The sequence below is a fragment of the Kazachstania africana genome, chromosome 3 (genome assembly GCF_000304475.1).
Source record: "Kazachstania africana CBS 2517 chromosome 3, complete genome".
Taxonomy (NCBI): Eukaryota; Fungi; Ascomycota; class Saccharomycetes; order Saccharomycetales; family Saccharomycetaceae; genus Kazachstania; species Kazachstania africana.
In genome coordinates, this window is record NC_018942.1 from 1,181,094 (window position 1) to 1,196,913 (window position 15,820).

General features: G+C 36.3%; 7 protein-coding genes and 1 non-coding gene across 8 annotated transcripts; 3 read left to right on the forward strand and 5 right to left on the reverse strand.

The window, feature by feature from the left end:
* Positions 1 to 408: 408 nt before the first annotated feature.
* KAFR0Ctrna22G lies at positions 409 to 479 on the forward strand. Its single transcript has one exon. It is a non-coding gene; the product is annotated as a tRNA-Gly (tRNA).
* Positions 480 to 1,080: 601 nt separating this feature from the next.
* On the reverse strand, positions 1,081 to 2,328 carry HMS1 (Hms1p; the record flags this gene model as incomplete). Its single annotated transcript, XM_003956671.1, has 1 exon — positions 1,081 to 2,328. One exon carries the CDS (start codon positions 2,326 to 2,328, stop codon positions 1,081 to 1,083), a length of 1,248 nt encoding a protein of 415 aa, XP_003956720.1.
* Positions 2,329 to 4,039: 1,711 nt separating this feature from the next.
* Positions 4,040 to 6,199, reverse strand: KAFR0C05950 (exonuclease 1 family protein; the record flags this gene model as incomplete). Its single annotated transcript, XM_003956672.1, has 1 exon — positions 4,040 to 6,199. One exon carries the CDS (start codon positions 6,197 to 6,199, stop codon positions 4,040 to 4,042), a length of 2,160 nt encoding a protein of 719 aa, XP_003956721.1.
* A 244-nt stretch (positions 6,200 to 6,443) lies between these two features.
* Positions 6,444 to 8,627, reverse strand: KAFR0C05960 (ankyrin repeat domain-containing DHHC palmitoyltransferase family protein; the record flags this gene model as incomplete). The annotated part of the gene is made up of 1 exon (XM_003956673.1): positions 6,444 to 8,627. One exon carries the CDS (start codon positions 8,625 to 8,627, stop codon positions 6,444 to 6,446), a length of 2,184 nt encoding a protein of 727 aa, XP_003956722.1.
* A 513-nt stretch (positions 8,628 to 9,140) lies between these two features.
* SHE4 (She4p) lies at positions 9,141 to 11,450 on the reverse strand (the record flags this gene model as incomplete). The annotated part of the gene is made up of 1 exon (XM_003956674.1): positions 9,141 to 11,450. One exon carries the CDS (start codon positions 11,448 to 11,450, stop codon positions 9,141 to 9,143), a length of 2,310 nt encoding a protein of 769 aa, XP_003956723.1.
* Positions 11,451 to 11,630: 180 nt separating this feature from the next.
* On the reverse strand, positions 11,631 to 13,541 carry HEL2 (E3 ubiquitin-protein ligase HEL2; the record flags this gene model as incomplete). Its single annotated transcript, XM_003956675.1, has 1 exon — positions 11,631 to 13,541. One exon carries the CDS (start codon positions 13,539 to 13,541, stop codon positions 11,631 to 11,633), a length of 1,911 nt encoding a protein of 636 aa, XP_003956724.1.
* Positions 13,542 to 13,774: 233 nt separating this feature from the next.
* Positions 13,775 to 14,614, forward strand: PEP12 (SNAP receptor PEP12; the record flags this gene model as incomplete). The annotated part of the gene is made up of 1 exon (XM_003956676.1): positions 13,775 to 14,614. The coding sequence occupies one exon, from the start codon at positions 13,775 to 13,777 to the stop codon at positions 14,612 to 14,614; it is 840 nt and encodes a 279-aa protein (XP_003956725.1).
* A 135-nt stretch (positions 14,615 to 14,749) lies between these two features.
* Positions 14,750 to 15,733, forward strand: CYC2 (oxidoreductase; the record flags this gene model as incomplete). The annotated part of the gene is made up of 1 exon (XM_003956677.1): positions 14,750 to 15,733. The coding sequence occupies one exon, from the start codon at positions 14,750 to 14,752 to the stop codon at positions 15,731 to 15,733; it is 984 nt and encodes a 327-aa protein (XP_003956726.1).
* Positions 15,734 to 15,820: the final 87 nt, after the last annotated feature.

Consider the following 15,820-nt stretch of genomic DNA (forward strand, 5'->3'; position numbering starts at 1 on the left):
AATACTCAGGTGAACACTGAACTTTGATCAAAGTTCAGTGTTCACCTGAGTATTTATACAATTTCCAACATATCATGCTTTGTAGCATTTTTCCATGTTCTATAATCATATTTGTAATATTCTCTAATATTTACTGCCGATAAATTCATCGATTTATCACATTACCATATTATTATGTAATGTTAACTACCGATAAATTTACTGTTTCTCATATTACCTCATTATTATGTAATTTAATCCTTCTAGAACATTCTAAATTTGTCATTCTAACTATCAGAACATTGAAATGTCAGTATAATGTTATTTCCAGCATGTCTAGTATTTCCAGCAAGTCTATTGTCTTTTCAACTACGATATTTAGAGCTTATAATGGTCACAGTTGCAGTTATCATTAGCTACAAAATAACAGCGCAAGTGGTTTAGTGGTAAAATCCAACGTTGCCATCGTTGGGCCCCCGGTTCGATTCCGGGCTTGCGCACTTATTTTTTAAAAGTTTCATTATGTCTTCGCCATTTGATACGTATAATGTTTATACATGAATCAGCGATATTCTGTAATCTGTCTCAGTATGCTAAAGCACTCCGAACGAAATGAAGATACACACGTCTGTAGGTTACGATAATATTAAGAAACTTTTGGTGGCTTGTCTCAACTCTGGTTTTCACGATGAAAGTTTAGCAGAAGAGATCTGGATCATGGAATAGGAAAGATCTGAATCGCATCACAACGCTTTTGTGACGTACCGTACAATACTACGATTTTCTGTACTTGTTGAAAATAACGGATGTATAACAGATTCATTTTTCAGTCAGAGCTACCTGTTGACACGTCAATTCGACATAGGTAAATTGTATTTCTCATATGGCCCACTAGTCTGCCGTCAACTTGTACCATGCATTTGGCCAGTACGATGTATGAGCGTAACACAATCATCAATATAGGAATCATCTCTTGTTGTGGACGCAGTGCATTCATCACTAACTTTCAACATTAAACATTGCACAGATTATATAAAATTATTAATATTAATATGTAACTTGAAAAGAAAAACAATGGGAATTAAGATTTTTATCAAAGAATTAGCTTTCGAATATGCGGTCATTATTAGTGTTGTTACTTAGTAGAAAGCTCGGATCTCTCATGGATAAACCATTAAGGTCGAATCCAGAGTTGAACCTGGTAGAAAGGAGCCTGCTGTTATCCACTTCCTCTGATTTGATCAGTGTCTTTTCATTAGCAAAATCCCCAAGCAGTATATTGGAAGAGTCTATTATCTCGGGACGCTCATGCTTCACGTCATCAAAGGAGGATAGGTTGTCATTAGAATTGTCATTAGTAATTGTAGAGTACATTGAGGGAAGTGGGAGCGTCTGTATGCCCTCTGCCTGCTTTAAAATTGCCGCACTTTCTTCTGCGGTGCATACCCGTTCTATTGTGTCCTCCAAAAATCTATTTTTCAATTTATATTCATCGCATTTTGACTGTAAGTGGTTGATATATTCTATTGTCTTATTCAATATACTGCCCTTATTCAGTTTGCGAGCTGGCTCTAGACCATCCAACTGATGAAGGTCTATGTCATTTATAGCTTGATGAGCCAATTTTTTTTGAGTAACACGTAGAGTAGGCACTATATCTCTTAATCGTGAGATTTTGTCATTGATATTTAGCCTATATTTCTTTTCTATGGCATTATGTGATGTTTTAATTTTTTTTGGTTTCTTAATCCTAGTTCTCGCACTTCTATTTTTAAGTTTATCTGAAAGCTCCTTTGGATCATCACGGGGACGAGCAACCATAGTATCGGTCTCATCTGTTGGATGGAAACTTAAGTCTGATGCTATTTGATTGTTGGGGTCAGTTTTAGAATCGGATGGTTCGAAATTAACAAAATTATTAGACTTACCATCTTGTCTTCCATTACCATCGAACAGCTCATTTGGGAATATTGGTGTAACGAATGAATCTGGGTCGCTATTGTCCACCAAAGATTTGGGTTGTAGTACCAAACTTTCTGAGGAAGTGTATGAGGATTGATAAGGGAAAGTGGTAGATTGTCTTGAAGAATTAGATCTTGTTCCAGCAGTAGTTGATCCTTCATATGGATCTAAAGCACCGTAGCTTGTGCCACTCATTTTTTGATCTATGGAGCCGTTGTGTAACATCTGGAACAGAGTATCATCTGCGAATTGTGGGATATTAGGATTCTTGTTAAAGATACTTGATTGTGAATGTATACTTTCAATAAAAGTCATCTTTCTTTCGTCGTATATATTGTTAATGGGTTGGTTAATAACAGTAGTCGCCTTAACATTTGCTGTACTCATCTAAACCTGGGAAAATAAATAGAGATAAACTAGAGGAATATAAGAAGCATGTACAACTAGATGGAATATAAATAAGTTTCAAGAACTATAGAAGTACTTAAGAGGGAAAAGAAAAAAATAACAACAGAAAGAAAGAAAAAAAAATGTATACTTTCCATTTCTACTTCTGGCATTTTTATAATGTGACAGTTGCAAATGGAAGGGCCATGTTCTGAAGACTCGCCGTTGTTTGTCTACCGAAACTCTCCACACTTGGATCAAAAGCAAAGCAGTCAACTGTATCTGCATTTAGCTTCTCTTCCCTCTTTTGTTAGTAAAGTAATCCGAAGTCGAAGTTGAGGCCGCTCCAGACTCGAAGACATATCTCCCATTCCTACTGATTTCTCCTTCAGCTTCGAAGAGTTACCTCGGGCTTGAGTATATTCTCCACCATACCCAAAAGAAGTAATGTGCGGCCTGCACTTCGATCTCTGCACTCCGACTTGTGCCCGTCCGCGCATATAGATGCTGCGTTGAACTCTAAGGTTCATCCCCATCTTTTTTCCCCTGCCTAGCCTCTCAGCTACTGTCTAGCGCATTAAATTCTCGCTCGGGGATAAAACGATGGAAAAATTTTTTTATTTGCTTTTTTGTTCAGATATTTCTTTTTCACAGTGAAGGACGTGTATGCCTCATGGAGATACTGCCGCAGAGGAAAGGCAAGCTACCAATTAGTGAATCATATATGGCAGGCTCTTTAAAAAAGCTTAGGAGCCTTCTGGTAAAATACCTTCCTTCGGATAAATAGTGCTCGAGCTCACCAAATGCCCTTCCCAAAAGAGTAATTGCCGCATGCAGCCAGGTTTCGCTGACCAAATTTGGGAACGACTCCACTATTATTTGATTTGAGTCAGGGCAGCCGGAGCGAAGTGAACTTCTGCTTTTTCTTCCTTCTTCATTTGTAGCTAGTTGTTCTTATCCCCTGTGATATTGAGGCACAAATTTTTCTTCACTCTTGGCGAAAATGCATCTTCAAAAATTCTGTGTTTGCTCTTCAGCAGTGGAATCCTAGTTCTTTCTTCTCTCTTTCTCACAACATTGTGGAGGTCGGAGTCTCATATACAGCGGACTAGATTCAGTAACGAAATACGTACCAGAAATCTTCTCCATGGAGAATAACGAATAAGGAAAATAACTTTTCAAACCGTCTTCTTTACTGAAAAGAGACAAGAAGCTCATTTAAAAGGTTTCTGCATAATGGGGGATATACCCCCGCAAAAAAGCTACACACTCTTCTGTAGAGTCCGCTAAATAAAAAAACTCTTTTCTTCACTCAAGTTACTAAGAAAACTAAACTTATTTAATTTTCCCAACATACAAGAAAATATAGCAAACAAAGAGAACGTTTCAGGAGATTATTGTGTTTGAAAAAGCGCAAGAATTCCTTTTACTTGTATTCTTTCCCTTAACTTCTAAGTTTTATACTTTTATGGGAACAGTTTACCCATTTCATTGTAACTGATCTTTTAAGTAATTATCTTGGCAACATCATTTACTTGGCTGTCCAAGATTTAAGGGGAAGAAGACGCTGGAAAATAAAAAAAATAATTATGCATATTTATTTGCTTACTGAATCGATGGAAGAAGGCGCAAGATGTACAGGGATAATTTGATGTATGACCCCACTAAATATATTTTTTCCTTTCATTGTCCTTTCTCTCAACTATCTCGATCATTCGTGTTTATATACAAATTTAGTCAATAAAGATACGGATCTCGAGGCAGGTCTGCTAACAGGTTTTCCATGATCATCACTTTGACTCGCAGAAACTGTCAAGTTTATAGTATTCCTAGTAGTTATAGTCCGCTTTTGTGAAGAAACTTCCATGCGACTATCTTCCCTACCGCTTGATGTAGTACGAACAATACTTCTTCTTAAACAAGGTCTTTTTTTTTCGCTAAAACCTGCTTCTGTGCTCACTTCGGATGCTTTGTGGAGGAAGGCTATTAGTCGTCCATTTTTATTCGGGTGTTGCGTCGACAAAGGTACCCTAGAAGCAATGTTATTTTCAGCTTCGTTTGTATTCGCATTCAATGAAGAATACTTAAACTTATCTAAAATAGTGGAGGATCTCGAAAGTTTTCTCGTTTGCAAAATTTCCCCAGCTTTTTCCTCTCCCTCCAAACTATTTTTTTTCATGATAAATAAACTTTTCGCATCAAATTTATTTATTTTTGCAACAGATGGCTCACTAATAACCTCGGAGATATCTTCCGTGTCTTCGTCCTCTGATGTTACAACATCTTTTTCATCAGTCTCATCAGTACCGTCCCCACCGTCCTCAGCTGTCGCTGTTGGTGTTCTTCGTAAAAGTTCCTGAAAGGAACTAGGTATTTGTGTTGAAAAACAGGAATCTGGTATTTCTGTTTCAACTTCACTCTCTGATCCACATTCTTTAAGTTTAGAGTTTCCAAGTTCTTGGCGTACTTCTGGTGTAAGTTGTCTTTTTCGAAAATATTTGCTCGTTGTTGGTAAAGTATTCAAAGTTTCAAAACTGTCTTCATCTAATTGCAATTTACGACGTTTTACAGATATGGTATTTGATAATTTATTTGTAATATCTCTCATTTGCGAATTTCCAAGTCCTGAAATTGTTTTTGTAATAGAACTGTTTCGAAGTAGAGTAGCAGATGCGGCTTTCGGAGTAACATTTTTGGTCTTATCAAAGAAAGAATCTATTAACTTATTTCTCACCTGAGATGGAAGTTTGATATTTACCTCTGATTTGGAGACTAGCTGTAACTTACACTCTCTACTGATCAATGGTTTACGATAATCATAGGGACTAGACTCCCCGAGAGCCATTCTTGCATGCAAAGAGTGATCAATCTCTTCTTCATTTAAAATTTGTCCTTTTTCTTTATTCTGATAACTTATAGCGGGTCCGATGCATTGCAAAAGCAGATCTGAAGCTGAATCTATTAGTCTTTTTGGAATCTCATTCAAGGTAACCAATCGATTACTCACTGGACAAAAAACTCTTTGAAATTGAAAGGCGTAATTAGCCAGTGAATACTCCTTCAAAAAATTCGCTGGAATTTTCCACTTGCCCTCTCTTTGTAAATATAAAATAACTTTTTCCATCTGTTTCCATTGATTTACTAACTTGAAAGCTGTCAATAAACCAATTTTAGGTATACCATCTGTGTAGTCACATCCTGAAAGACATACCACAGCTCTTATTTGTTCGTCATTAAGCTGTCCTAATGGAAACTTCTTGGGCAGTCTGGAAAAATCATCTCTGCGAATTTCTATACATTCACCGTAGTCATTCAACTTTGTAATCAGTTTCTTACATCCAAAAATAAGAAGATCAGAATCTTCGGAGATTATGCCATGTATCAAACCTTTCTTCTCCAGGTAAACCATCTGTGAATCAGCTTCAAAAGGTGCAACAACGTACTTAATATTATTGATCTTACAATATTCTATGACACATTTAGCCATTTCTGGAGTTATATCGACACATTTTTGGAAGAAATCCATTGCATTCCTCTTTTCACCAGCATTCCATAGTCTCATTGCCATTTCTTTATTCTCTACTCTCTTATCCCGTCTCTTCAATTCCGTATTCTTCTTTACAGGTATAGAATCCCCATCGAATATAAAATAGGGCTCAATATTGAAGGATTTCAACATCCTAATCTTTTTGATGAAGAACTGTAAATACTTTTCAGTAGGCTCATTCATCACTAGCTCATAGGAGCATGCGAATGCTGCTCTATGTAACCATGCATAGCCATCTATACCAAGTGTTTGACCTTCATATCTATGTAATGTGACTGGATTTTGGATAGGCTTCAATTGAGGTAGCAGCCCTTGAATACCCATTTGAACTGTTTGGGTATGTTCAGATTAATATTGCTGATAGATATTAGGCCTTATAATTGCACATTAAGGCTTTATGGAAAAGGCTCGAAGACTTTTCCCATATATATGCTATATGTCAGCTACGCGTAAAGAAAATTTTGTGGTATTTCCATAATAAGTCAAAGAGATGCGCGTCCGGCTCGAAGTTGAAATTATTGCTTTATAGGCTAAAATACATAATAAATAAGATTAAGATAACTTCATATTACACCAGCCTTGTTGCAGAAGAGACGTGGTTTCTAGTAGAGGGAAGACTATATAGCGTAAAGAAGTCAGTTTCCTTGCCATTCAAGAGGGCTTTTGAAGTCGTATTGAAATGAAGGAGGCGGCACAGGAGGGAACTATTTTCATCACTTGTCAAAAAGAAGTCTGCTAAATTTCTTTTCCATCCATAATATATGGGGTTTATGATATCTTCGTTCGCTAGGAGATTCATCTTATCTTTGTTTCTCTTTGGTATCACTAATGTTGACCAGCCGCACATATTCAGTATATTGTAAAGAGAAAGAAATCTTCTCCTGGCATTTTTATTTGGTAGCCTTTCCCTGAGCTTTATTACCTTTAAAGGTCTTATTTTTGTTGCTGACGCAAGATTATTAACGGTATTATATATAATCAGGCTCTCTGTACGCAAATTGAAGTATTCCCTATATCTTTGGTAATCAGTAGTCTCTTGATATAAAAAATTCTTTATCATTTTAGCTTCTTGGATGGTTAGTCCCTGCAAGACGGTAAGTAATTGACAAACAAAGGAGTTTGTCACTATCAGCAACTGAAAAGTCGCAACGATCAGAGATAGTAATACTTTCTTGTTCTCAGCTAATACTTGCTTTAAGGCTTCAAATGGTAAGATAGAGGCACTATTCCAGGCTGCAGTTTGGATACTTTTGAAATAACTGACACAGAGGAATATGTGGAAGTAAAGCAAAATTTGTAACGCTAGTAAAAGATAGAAGAAGGCTTTACGATTTTTCAATGCAATGTCATTATAAAGCCACATGCAATAGTGATCAAACCCTGCAACTCGTTTCTTTTGCAAAGGTGAGATGTGACTCTTAAAGGGCCTTCTGACCCAGGTAGTCAAACAGAAGCCGGATACGTCAAAATTATTAAGTGACAAAAGATCTTCCATATCTTGTCTTATTTTGTCATGGGAAAATTCTGGGGGAATATTTCCTGGATCTGAAGTGTAGACATAATGAAGGAGATAGGTGACAAAAAGCGTACCTAATAAATAAGTAATGGTATAATATAATGAGGGGCGCCAAATGTCTCTCATTTCTGCAGCACCTACGGTTAAAATAGCAATCAAAACTGAGGAAAAAGTAGCCAAGGAAAATGGTGACAACACCAGCGATTTGCATCTCCTGCCAGAAGCTTCTGATGTTGAAGTGATGATTAGAGTTTTTTGAATGAAAAAAACAGTGAAAATTGCAATCATACTAGATAAAAGCAAGCCAATAAAGAGGGTGCACTGCAAGAAAATATAGGTTGATGACCATATCATGATATATGTGCACAAGATAATCGAAAATTCTCTTCTCCGCACGCTTATCGATATTGGCTTCTTTCGCTGACCCTTCGTAGTGTAATTATTATTGCTCAGAATAGAATAAAAAATATCAGTAGCCCTCATCCTTTGTGCAGTCGCTAGACAAGAGTCATAGGCCTCCGTTTCAAATTCGTAGTCATCATAATGCTGCAATATATATGAAGATATTTTTTTATAACCTTTTGCTATCGCCACACATAGCGGATTCACACCACTATTATCCGGTAGTGAGAGAGAGGCTCCATATTTGATCAATGCTTCCACGGTCCAACTATCCCCTTGGGTTACTGCCCAATATAAAGCAGTTCTACCATTCGAGTCCTGTGCGTCAACTTTAATATGATTTTTATCGACGATAAAAAATAATACGTATAGTACCATCATAACATTAGAGCTGATTACAGCTGTATGAAGTAAATTAGAACCATTAAAATCGCATGCATCTAATTTTGCACCATTTTTCGAAAGGAAAGCAACAATATAAACGTACCCGTACCTTGCCGCCCATTGGATCGGTGTGGAACCTGTATTATGATCTTTTATATTTACGTCTGCACCCTTTCTTATTAAATAATCTACGACTAAGAGTTTATTATTCGATGCCGCCCAATGAAGACCTGTAATATGATTCTTTTCATCATAGTCCTCTTTTATATTGATTTTACCACCTTCAATTAATTGCTGAACAGCCGGTAAATTACCGCTAGAACATGCGGATGCATATTCTTCCATGTATTTATTCGAATATTCGCCTATTTGCGGAACGGAACAGTCATTATCACTATTATCCGGCATAGACCCTCCTTTTAAGCTAGTAAAACTTTCTATTTTCACCATTTGAACGGTTAGATAGTGACTTTCCTCTTTTTTGCAGATGATCTCTTCTGTATTCTATCTAAAAAAGGGAAATTGATACCGGGTTTTCAGTTATCTCGATGCAGCAAGTAAATCAAGCAATTTGGGCATTGCTGGATAATCCATATGATTATATATATAAACAATTTTGTTACAAGATCAAGGCTACCGATCATCGTTCCTGACTCTTTCGATGTCTCGTTTATTTTTAGACTTAGAGTTCGCTTTTACTTCCTAAAATAAGATAAATCTTATCCGAGTTTCAATTATGAAGGTCTGCCTCTCTGCTCCGTCAAAGAATTCAATAAACGATGGGCAGAAGCAAAATTTCAACAAAAAAATTAGTTCAAGACGATACAACCACCTTTACAGTTTGAGATTCTACGTAAGCTTGCATTTTTTTCAAGAGATAGTAGACAATTTATCTTATGCGCAAAATGTATATAGGTATATCTTACTTTTCTTTTTTTCACAATACAATTTTAGAAGCTACTTTTATTCTAGCTCAAATTCAAGCTTTTTTTGAAGTATTGGAATTAAATCAGCAAATTCACTGTCTGTATCTTTCTTTTCCAATGCAAATTGTAGTCCTTCCTTTAATTTCAAGCATTCGTCGAAGCTTCTAATTCTTTGGACGTCTTTGTATGATTCTGGATCTTTTTCGCTTGTAGCCAGTTCGAAGAGTGCATAAAATAAAATGAGTAATCTTTTTCTCAAATCAGCATCGTCAATTTGGTCTGTAAACACGTTTATAGCAGTCTTTATCAACTCATCTTGTTTAAGTAATTCTTTAGCAACAAAAGGGATTGCGTTAGCAATATTTGCGAAAATTGCAGCCACTGCTCTTTGTGAATTGATATCACTCAAAGTTAACAATTTCACTAAAAGATTAAAATTTTTAACACTATGAGGGTTTTCAAAATTGAAAAACTTGGAAGCTATCGTTAAAGGATGACTCATTAAATTCGAAATCAATTCTAAGGTCGACCTTTGTAATGGTACACTTTCATCTAACATCAAATTCTCAATAACAGCCCAATAATTTGTGTTCGAAGCAATGGCTTTGGAAACTTCTTCGCCTTCTGACGTTGGGACTGAAGCCAAATTAGTTAAAGCTAAAAGGCTTTCTAAAACATCAGAAGTCTGCCACTCTTCGCTGTTTACCAAAGTATCTTTCGCTTGGGTACTATCGACGTTTGGATTGGGAAGCATTTCAAAAAGGTATGGTAAAGAATTCAAGGACGAGTATCTGTAGAAAATTATACTAGGATCGGTGAAGACTAATATTCTAGCTAATGCTCTACAAGCCAGAATTCTAATGGATCTTTCTTTTTCATTTTTATTTGCCAAATATTCCAACAGCATAGTCACAGAGCCATGTTTAATACAGGTCGTCAGAAAAGCCCGATTTCGTGTTATGTTGTATATTAATCTTATCAATTGTTGTCTTGAACCTTGACTCAGGTCCTTTGCTTTGGAATTCAGGTATGATATCAATTCCGATTTCAGCAATGAATCTAACATGAATGAATTGATAGCATTTTGGTCATCTTTGATGTCTCCATTATCTTCATTTTTAGGATCTTTGAGATTTGAATAAAACTGTAAATCTTTCATTGATTTCTCCTTGGAATCTGTGTTCGCAGGTGTCGTTAAATTAGCCAGTATGACTAATGCACCATAAAGATTTTGATCTTTGAATTTGCTATTTTTAATACATTCAATTAAGGTAGGAACAAAGAATTTGTGGTGTCTTAGATACAATTTGACAAAATTTTTCAAACTTAAATATGCTAAACCTTCCATAGAGAGTGATAATTCCTCAGAATCAACAATATCACGATTTGCAATACATGAATCTGCTAGTATACTTTCCATTTCATGGATGGTAATATTTTTCAACTTTGAAAAAGACCAGGTTTTGATAAGTACCAAGGAGGAATAAACCTCATATTCCTTAAGCTTCAACGTTTTCTCTAGAATGGGTAAATATTTTTCTGATATATGAATCCTAATATTTTCGTCAATGCATGCAACTGATAACAGCACTAATAAACGTTTTATGAATGTTTCGTTTGGATTCTCATTAGCATGTTTTTCCAACAACTTGTTTAGATCATCGCCAAGAAGGACACTTGAACATAATTCCGTGAATGCAGGGTACAATTCAATCAATATGTTAGCTATCTTTATCATTGTATCAGTACCCACTTCTTCTTCTGCTTCAAGGACTAAAGATGAAATAAAAATTGAAAGATAATCATTGAACTCTTGATGAAATAACTTTTCAATTTGACTAAATATGATTAGACCCATTGATTGGATTTCTGTTTCGTTCATTCTTAGACATAATTCTCTGACGATAAATTTAACACCCTTGAACTCCATACTAAATTTACTTAAAACTTGTATAATGCAACCTAATAGAAAATGTACATTAGGGTCAGTCTTTAAATGGAGTCTAGCCTGTATTTCTGAGAGTAGTGGGGATATATCATCAAAATCTTTGAATGTCCCTATTAAAACGTGAATAGACTTAGAAGACAACGATTCGAATATTTCTAAAGAATATGGGATATCGTCTTTGATCAGCTGATGGAGGTGCTCCCTTGATTCTGAATGATCCTGATAGGATCTTGTAACAATTTCTTCAATCATATCCTTCTTCGATTCCTCGATGGAGTGGCTGGAATCAAAAATGTAATCCAGAACTTCATTATATTTTGGCGCATCTCCCGTCGTCGAAAGAGAACCATTGAATTGAGATACGAGTTCATCAATCAGACTGTCCATAGTAGCGGCCATAGCTCTTTTGTGTTTTTCAAGCCTAGAAGTTTCTCTGCGTAACTCATAGCTTTTTGTTCCTCTTTTTTTAACTTCCTTTCCTATTGAAATGACACAAATATTAATAAAAAAAAGAGAAGTGATAGTCTATTAATGATCTATATATGTATATCTATCTGAGGAGTAGTTGAACGGTCATAATTAAATACCGATATGGAACAGTAACTGCTTTTGCTTGTTCTTGTTCTTCTTGCCTTTGTTGCCACCTGCTGCATTACTACTTATATTCAGGTTGGCGAACTCATCTTCAACCTGTGGCGACGTATCTCTCTGTTTCCCCCATTGCTTTGGATCAGGCATAGTTTGCGGATTCACTGGACGAATATACACTTTTGGTTTAGGGGTTGGTAACGACGGAAGATTTAGCTGTGACAACTTGTCAGCTTTTTGTGAAAGCGTATTTGCTGCTGGAGATTGTTGTCTCTTGGATTCTAGGTAGTTTGGAGTAAAATTCACGCTATTAACAGATGGAGATGAACGAGATACTTGTTGTGGGCTGGTTTTCTTCGTGAGTGGTTTTCCAAGTTTGCTATACGATTTGATATTGTATGGATTTCTGAAGGGGTCATGGTTTGGTGATGGGGATTCCAAGGTTGGTAGGTTTCTCAAGTTCGTTCTCGAGGAGGATGCAGAACGACTAGTGGTAGAACCTGTTTTGCTCCATACGCTGCTGGCAACAGGAGCGAAACCATCGGTTGGCAACGAAGGTAACGCTTCCGACCTTTGCCTCCTCTGCTCCTGTGCATTGTAGATTGCATTTAGTTCTTTGAATTTTTTAGAATCCTTTGAATATTGAACAGAAAGATTTCTTATCAGTAAGTAGACATCTGATTGTGGTGTAGTGAATAATTCTTTATAGGAATTTAACAATTTCTCCGCGGTCAATTTCCCAGAATCATATTCACTATTTAAATGTAAGAATCTAATGAAATCATCCTCAGAGTTATCAAGATAGTATTTAGCCCTTTCTTCCATTCTTAAAGCTTTCAACTCTGGTGATTCATTTTCACCTGCTAATAGAGATTCATTATTTTGCGTAACATTGGTTTCTCTAATGACTCTTGATGGGGCTGAAATGAACGTAGATAATTCAGATTGGAAAAATTTTGGTTTGCCGCCTATAATACTACCATGTTCTTGGAGTATATGTGCTTGTAATTCTAATTCATCTGCGAAAACAACAAATTTATTATCTAGACACGATTGTACAGTACAGGCGTAGTGGAAATTCCTGAAATGGTCAAATAATTGATCATAGTCTTTGAAATATTGTGGCGACGAATGGTCAATCTTATCACAAATGTGACATTTTTCATGAGATTCCCTCATATGAAGATATAATTCATCATCAGAATAAAATCTTCTACCTGAACAGAAGGCACATAAAGGATGACCTTTGAATCCAATGGTTGAGTCACCTTTCGATTGATGGTTGCGTAATTGATTTGGCGTGAAAATTTTGAGTTCAATTGGGAATGCATGTTTATGCTGTGCACAAATCATACAGATGGACTTGTTGTGCTCTGATTTCAGATGACTTTGTAATTTTTGATAACTTTCATAATCAATTTCATCGTTGGAGTCGCATACTTGACAAATAAATTTCAATAAATTCAACGTTGCACCTGCTGCTTCTTTGGAAGTAAAAAACACATTATATTTCTCATCTTTGTAATAAAATTGACTCGTATTGTTGACATCAAAATCCTTAAATTGAGATTGCTTTTGATCTGTATAGATAACTGTTGCGACGTCGGATCTACAGACTAAACAGATGGATTTCTGGTATAAAGAAAGTTGTCTGAACGAACATTTATGACATGTTCTATGATTGCAGGGAGTCAAACCAATGAACTTCAGCTTCTCTGCACAAATTAAACATAATTCATCATCGTCATCATCCGCTTTCGAAGAGCCATGTCTATGATCTTGTCTCTTTTTCTCAAGTTTGGCCTTTGAAACTTGAGGTCCCTGAGTTCTGCGGAAATTACGCTTCGGTTTGTTACTATTAGCACCAGAAGAATTAGCACCAGATTTGTTTGACTCACTCATAATGTCCTAATACAGTCTTAACCGGGATACTAAACTAGTGGATCAAGCTTATATATGCTAATAGTACTACAACACCTAGCAAATTTTTCTTCTTGGCGGAGATGCTGAATTGGAAGACTACTTCGTCACCCGGCAGCTCGATTGAAATTAATATTAATATATATATTAGCAATCGGATATGTTAGGAGTATCATTTACAGGGTAAAGGTGAATTCGGTTGGTTTGTGGATAAGATGGAGCCCTATTTTGTAGATGAGAATGAAGGCGATGCAGTCAAATATACAGATTCTCCCGAGTTTGAATCGCTCAAGGACCAAATAGCATCTCAGTTGTTTGAAATTAATGGTCAAGTAAGCACTTTACAACAGTTCTTATCCACGTTGAAGTCCTTTTTGGAAAGTAGCAATATTAATCCAAAGGCAGTGGATAAGATTGACAAAAAATCTGTTGATAATATTCATAAGACTAGAAATTTGGTCAATGAGATAAATCAGTTGGTTTTACGAATTAATGATCTAGAAGAATCGACACTGGATATGACACAGGTGATAGCGAGAGAGAAGTTGAGTAGGGACGTTAAATACTCGATCCAGGAGTTTCAGAATACGCAACTGAGCTATACAAAGATAATCAAATCTATTAATGACATTGCCAAAAACAAGTTGGCCACAGAGAATAATACTGCATTATTAGAAGAGGAGGAACGTGATAATACACAGGTCCAACAACAGCACGCTCAGATGATTGTGGAAAGGGATCCCATCAACAATGAAGAATTCGTATATCAACAAAATCTTATTAGACAAAGAGATGAAGAAATATTGAATATAGAACAAGGCATAACAGAATTGAATGAAATCTTCAAGGATCTTAGTACTGTTGTACAACAGCAGGGCTTGATGGTGGATAATATAGAGGCAAACATCTATTCGACTCTAGATAATACTCAGTTAGCATCCAGTGAACTAAACAAGGCTATGAGATATCAGAGAAGGTCCGGGAAATGGTGTCTCTATATGTTAATTGCACTATCAGTAATGCTCCTCTTCATGCTGCTTATGGTGTTCATATAGCCCTGAATGTACGTATGTATGTATATTTTTATCAATATTATTATTCATAACTGTTGGGTCCGGACTTTCAAATATAAAATACATATGTGGAAAAATATTCATTAATTAAATGTAAAACGGCAAAAACATGTTTCAATGCTATTTAACAGATGGCTCTATCGAAGTACTATAGTCAGGAAGCAATTAACAAGTCCCAGACTTAAAGCATGGCGATTGCCCGTGGGTTCGGCGCTCGCTGTACTGGCTGTAGCCTATGGTACATATAATTTGACGGGACTTCGACATGCTACAGATGAGCTCTCTCCTCTATATTTCATACGCTACAAAATAACACAGCATAAAGACATCGATTCTTGCCATTTTTTGCTAGAATTGTCACCGTTAAAGGGACAGAAGGTTAATTTGTGGTCAACTCTAAAAAATGAGTTCATTTGGTCCATCGAAATTAAACAACCTGAAATAATGATTACAAGACGTTACACTCCATTACCAATGAGACTAAAAGGTAACAACGTTGAATTACTTTCTCAGGGCGATAATAATGATGGGAGATTATTGTTGTATGTGAAAGAATATAACACAGGTGAACTCACGAGATGGTTAAGTTCATTGCCAACGGGTCATATAGTAGAAGTTCGAGGCCCCTTTGTCGACTATCAACTCATTGAAAGCGGGAGGTATGATCAGATTAATTTTTTCACTGCGGGTACCGGTGTTACTATCGCCTTGCAGTTCCTGTTAAATAAGCAAAATGATCTTTCCTGTCCTAAAGTCAAATGGTTTCATTCTTGTAACACCATCGCGGACCTGGGACCATTAACTAAGCTTATGGATACCCATATGGCCGAAAATTGCAATATCAGATTGCAAATACTACAATCTTCTTTGAATGAGGACCTGCGATCTCCTTCTATGGAAGCCTTTCAAGCAATTCCAATGTTTCATCCACTATCACAAAATAATGGAATATTGTCAAAGCGTGCATTCTCTTTCGTGTGTGGACCTGAAGAATATATCGCTACAGTAGCAGGAAATATTTTCTATCCTTACCAAGGCCCAATCGGCGGTATTCTCAAGCTAAAAGGTTGGCCTTCCGATAACGTTCGTAAACTTTCTTGAGTTTCTATTAACTAATTCTATATATCAACACTTGTAAATAACGAAAATAATTACGACCGTCTAATGACCTATGGACAAGGTATTACA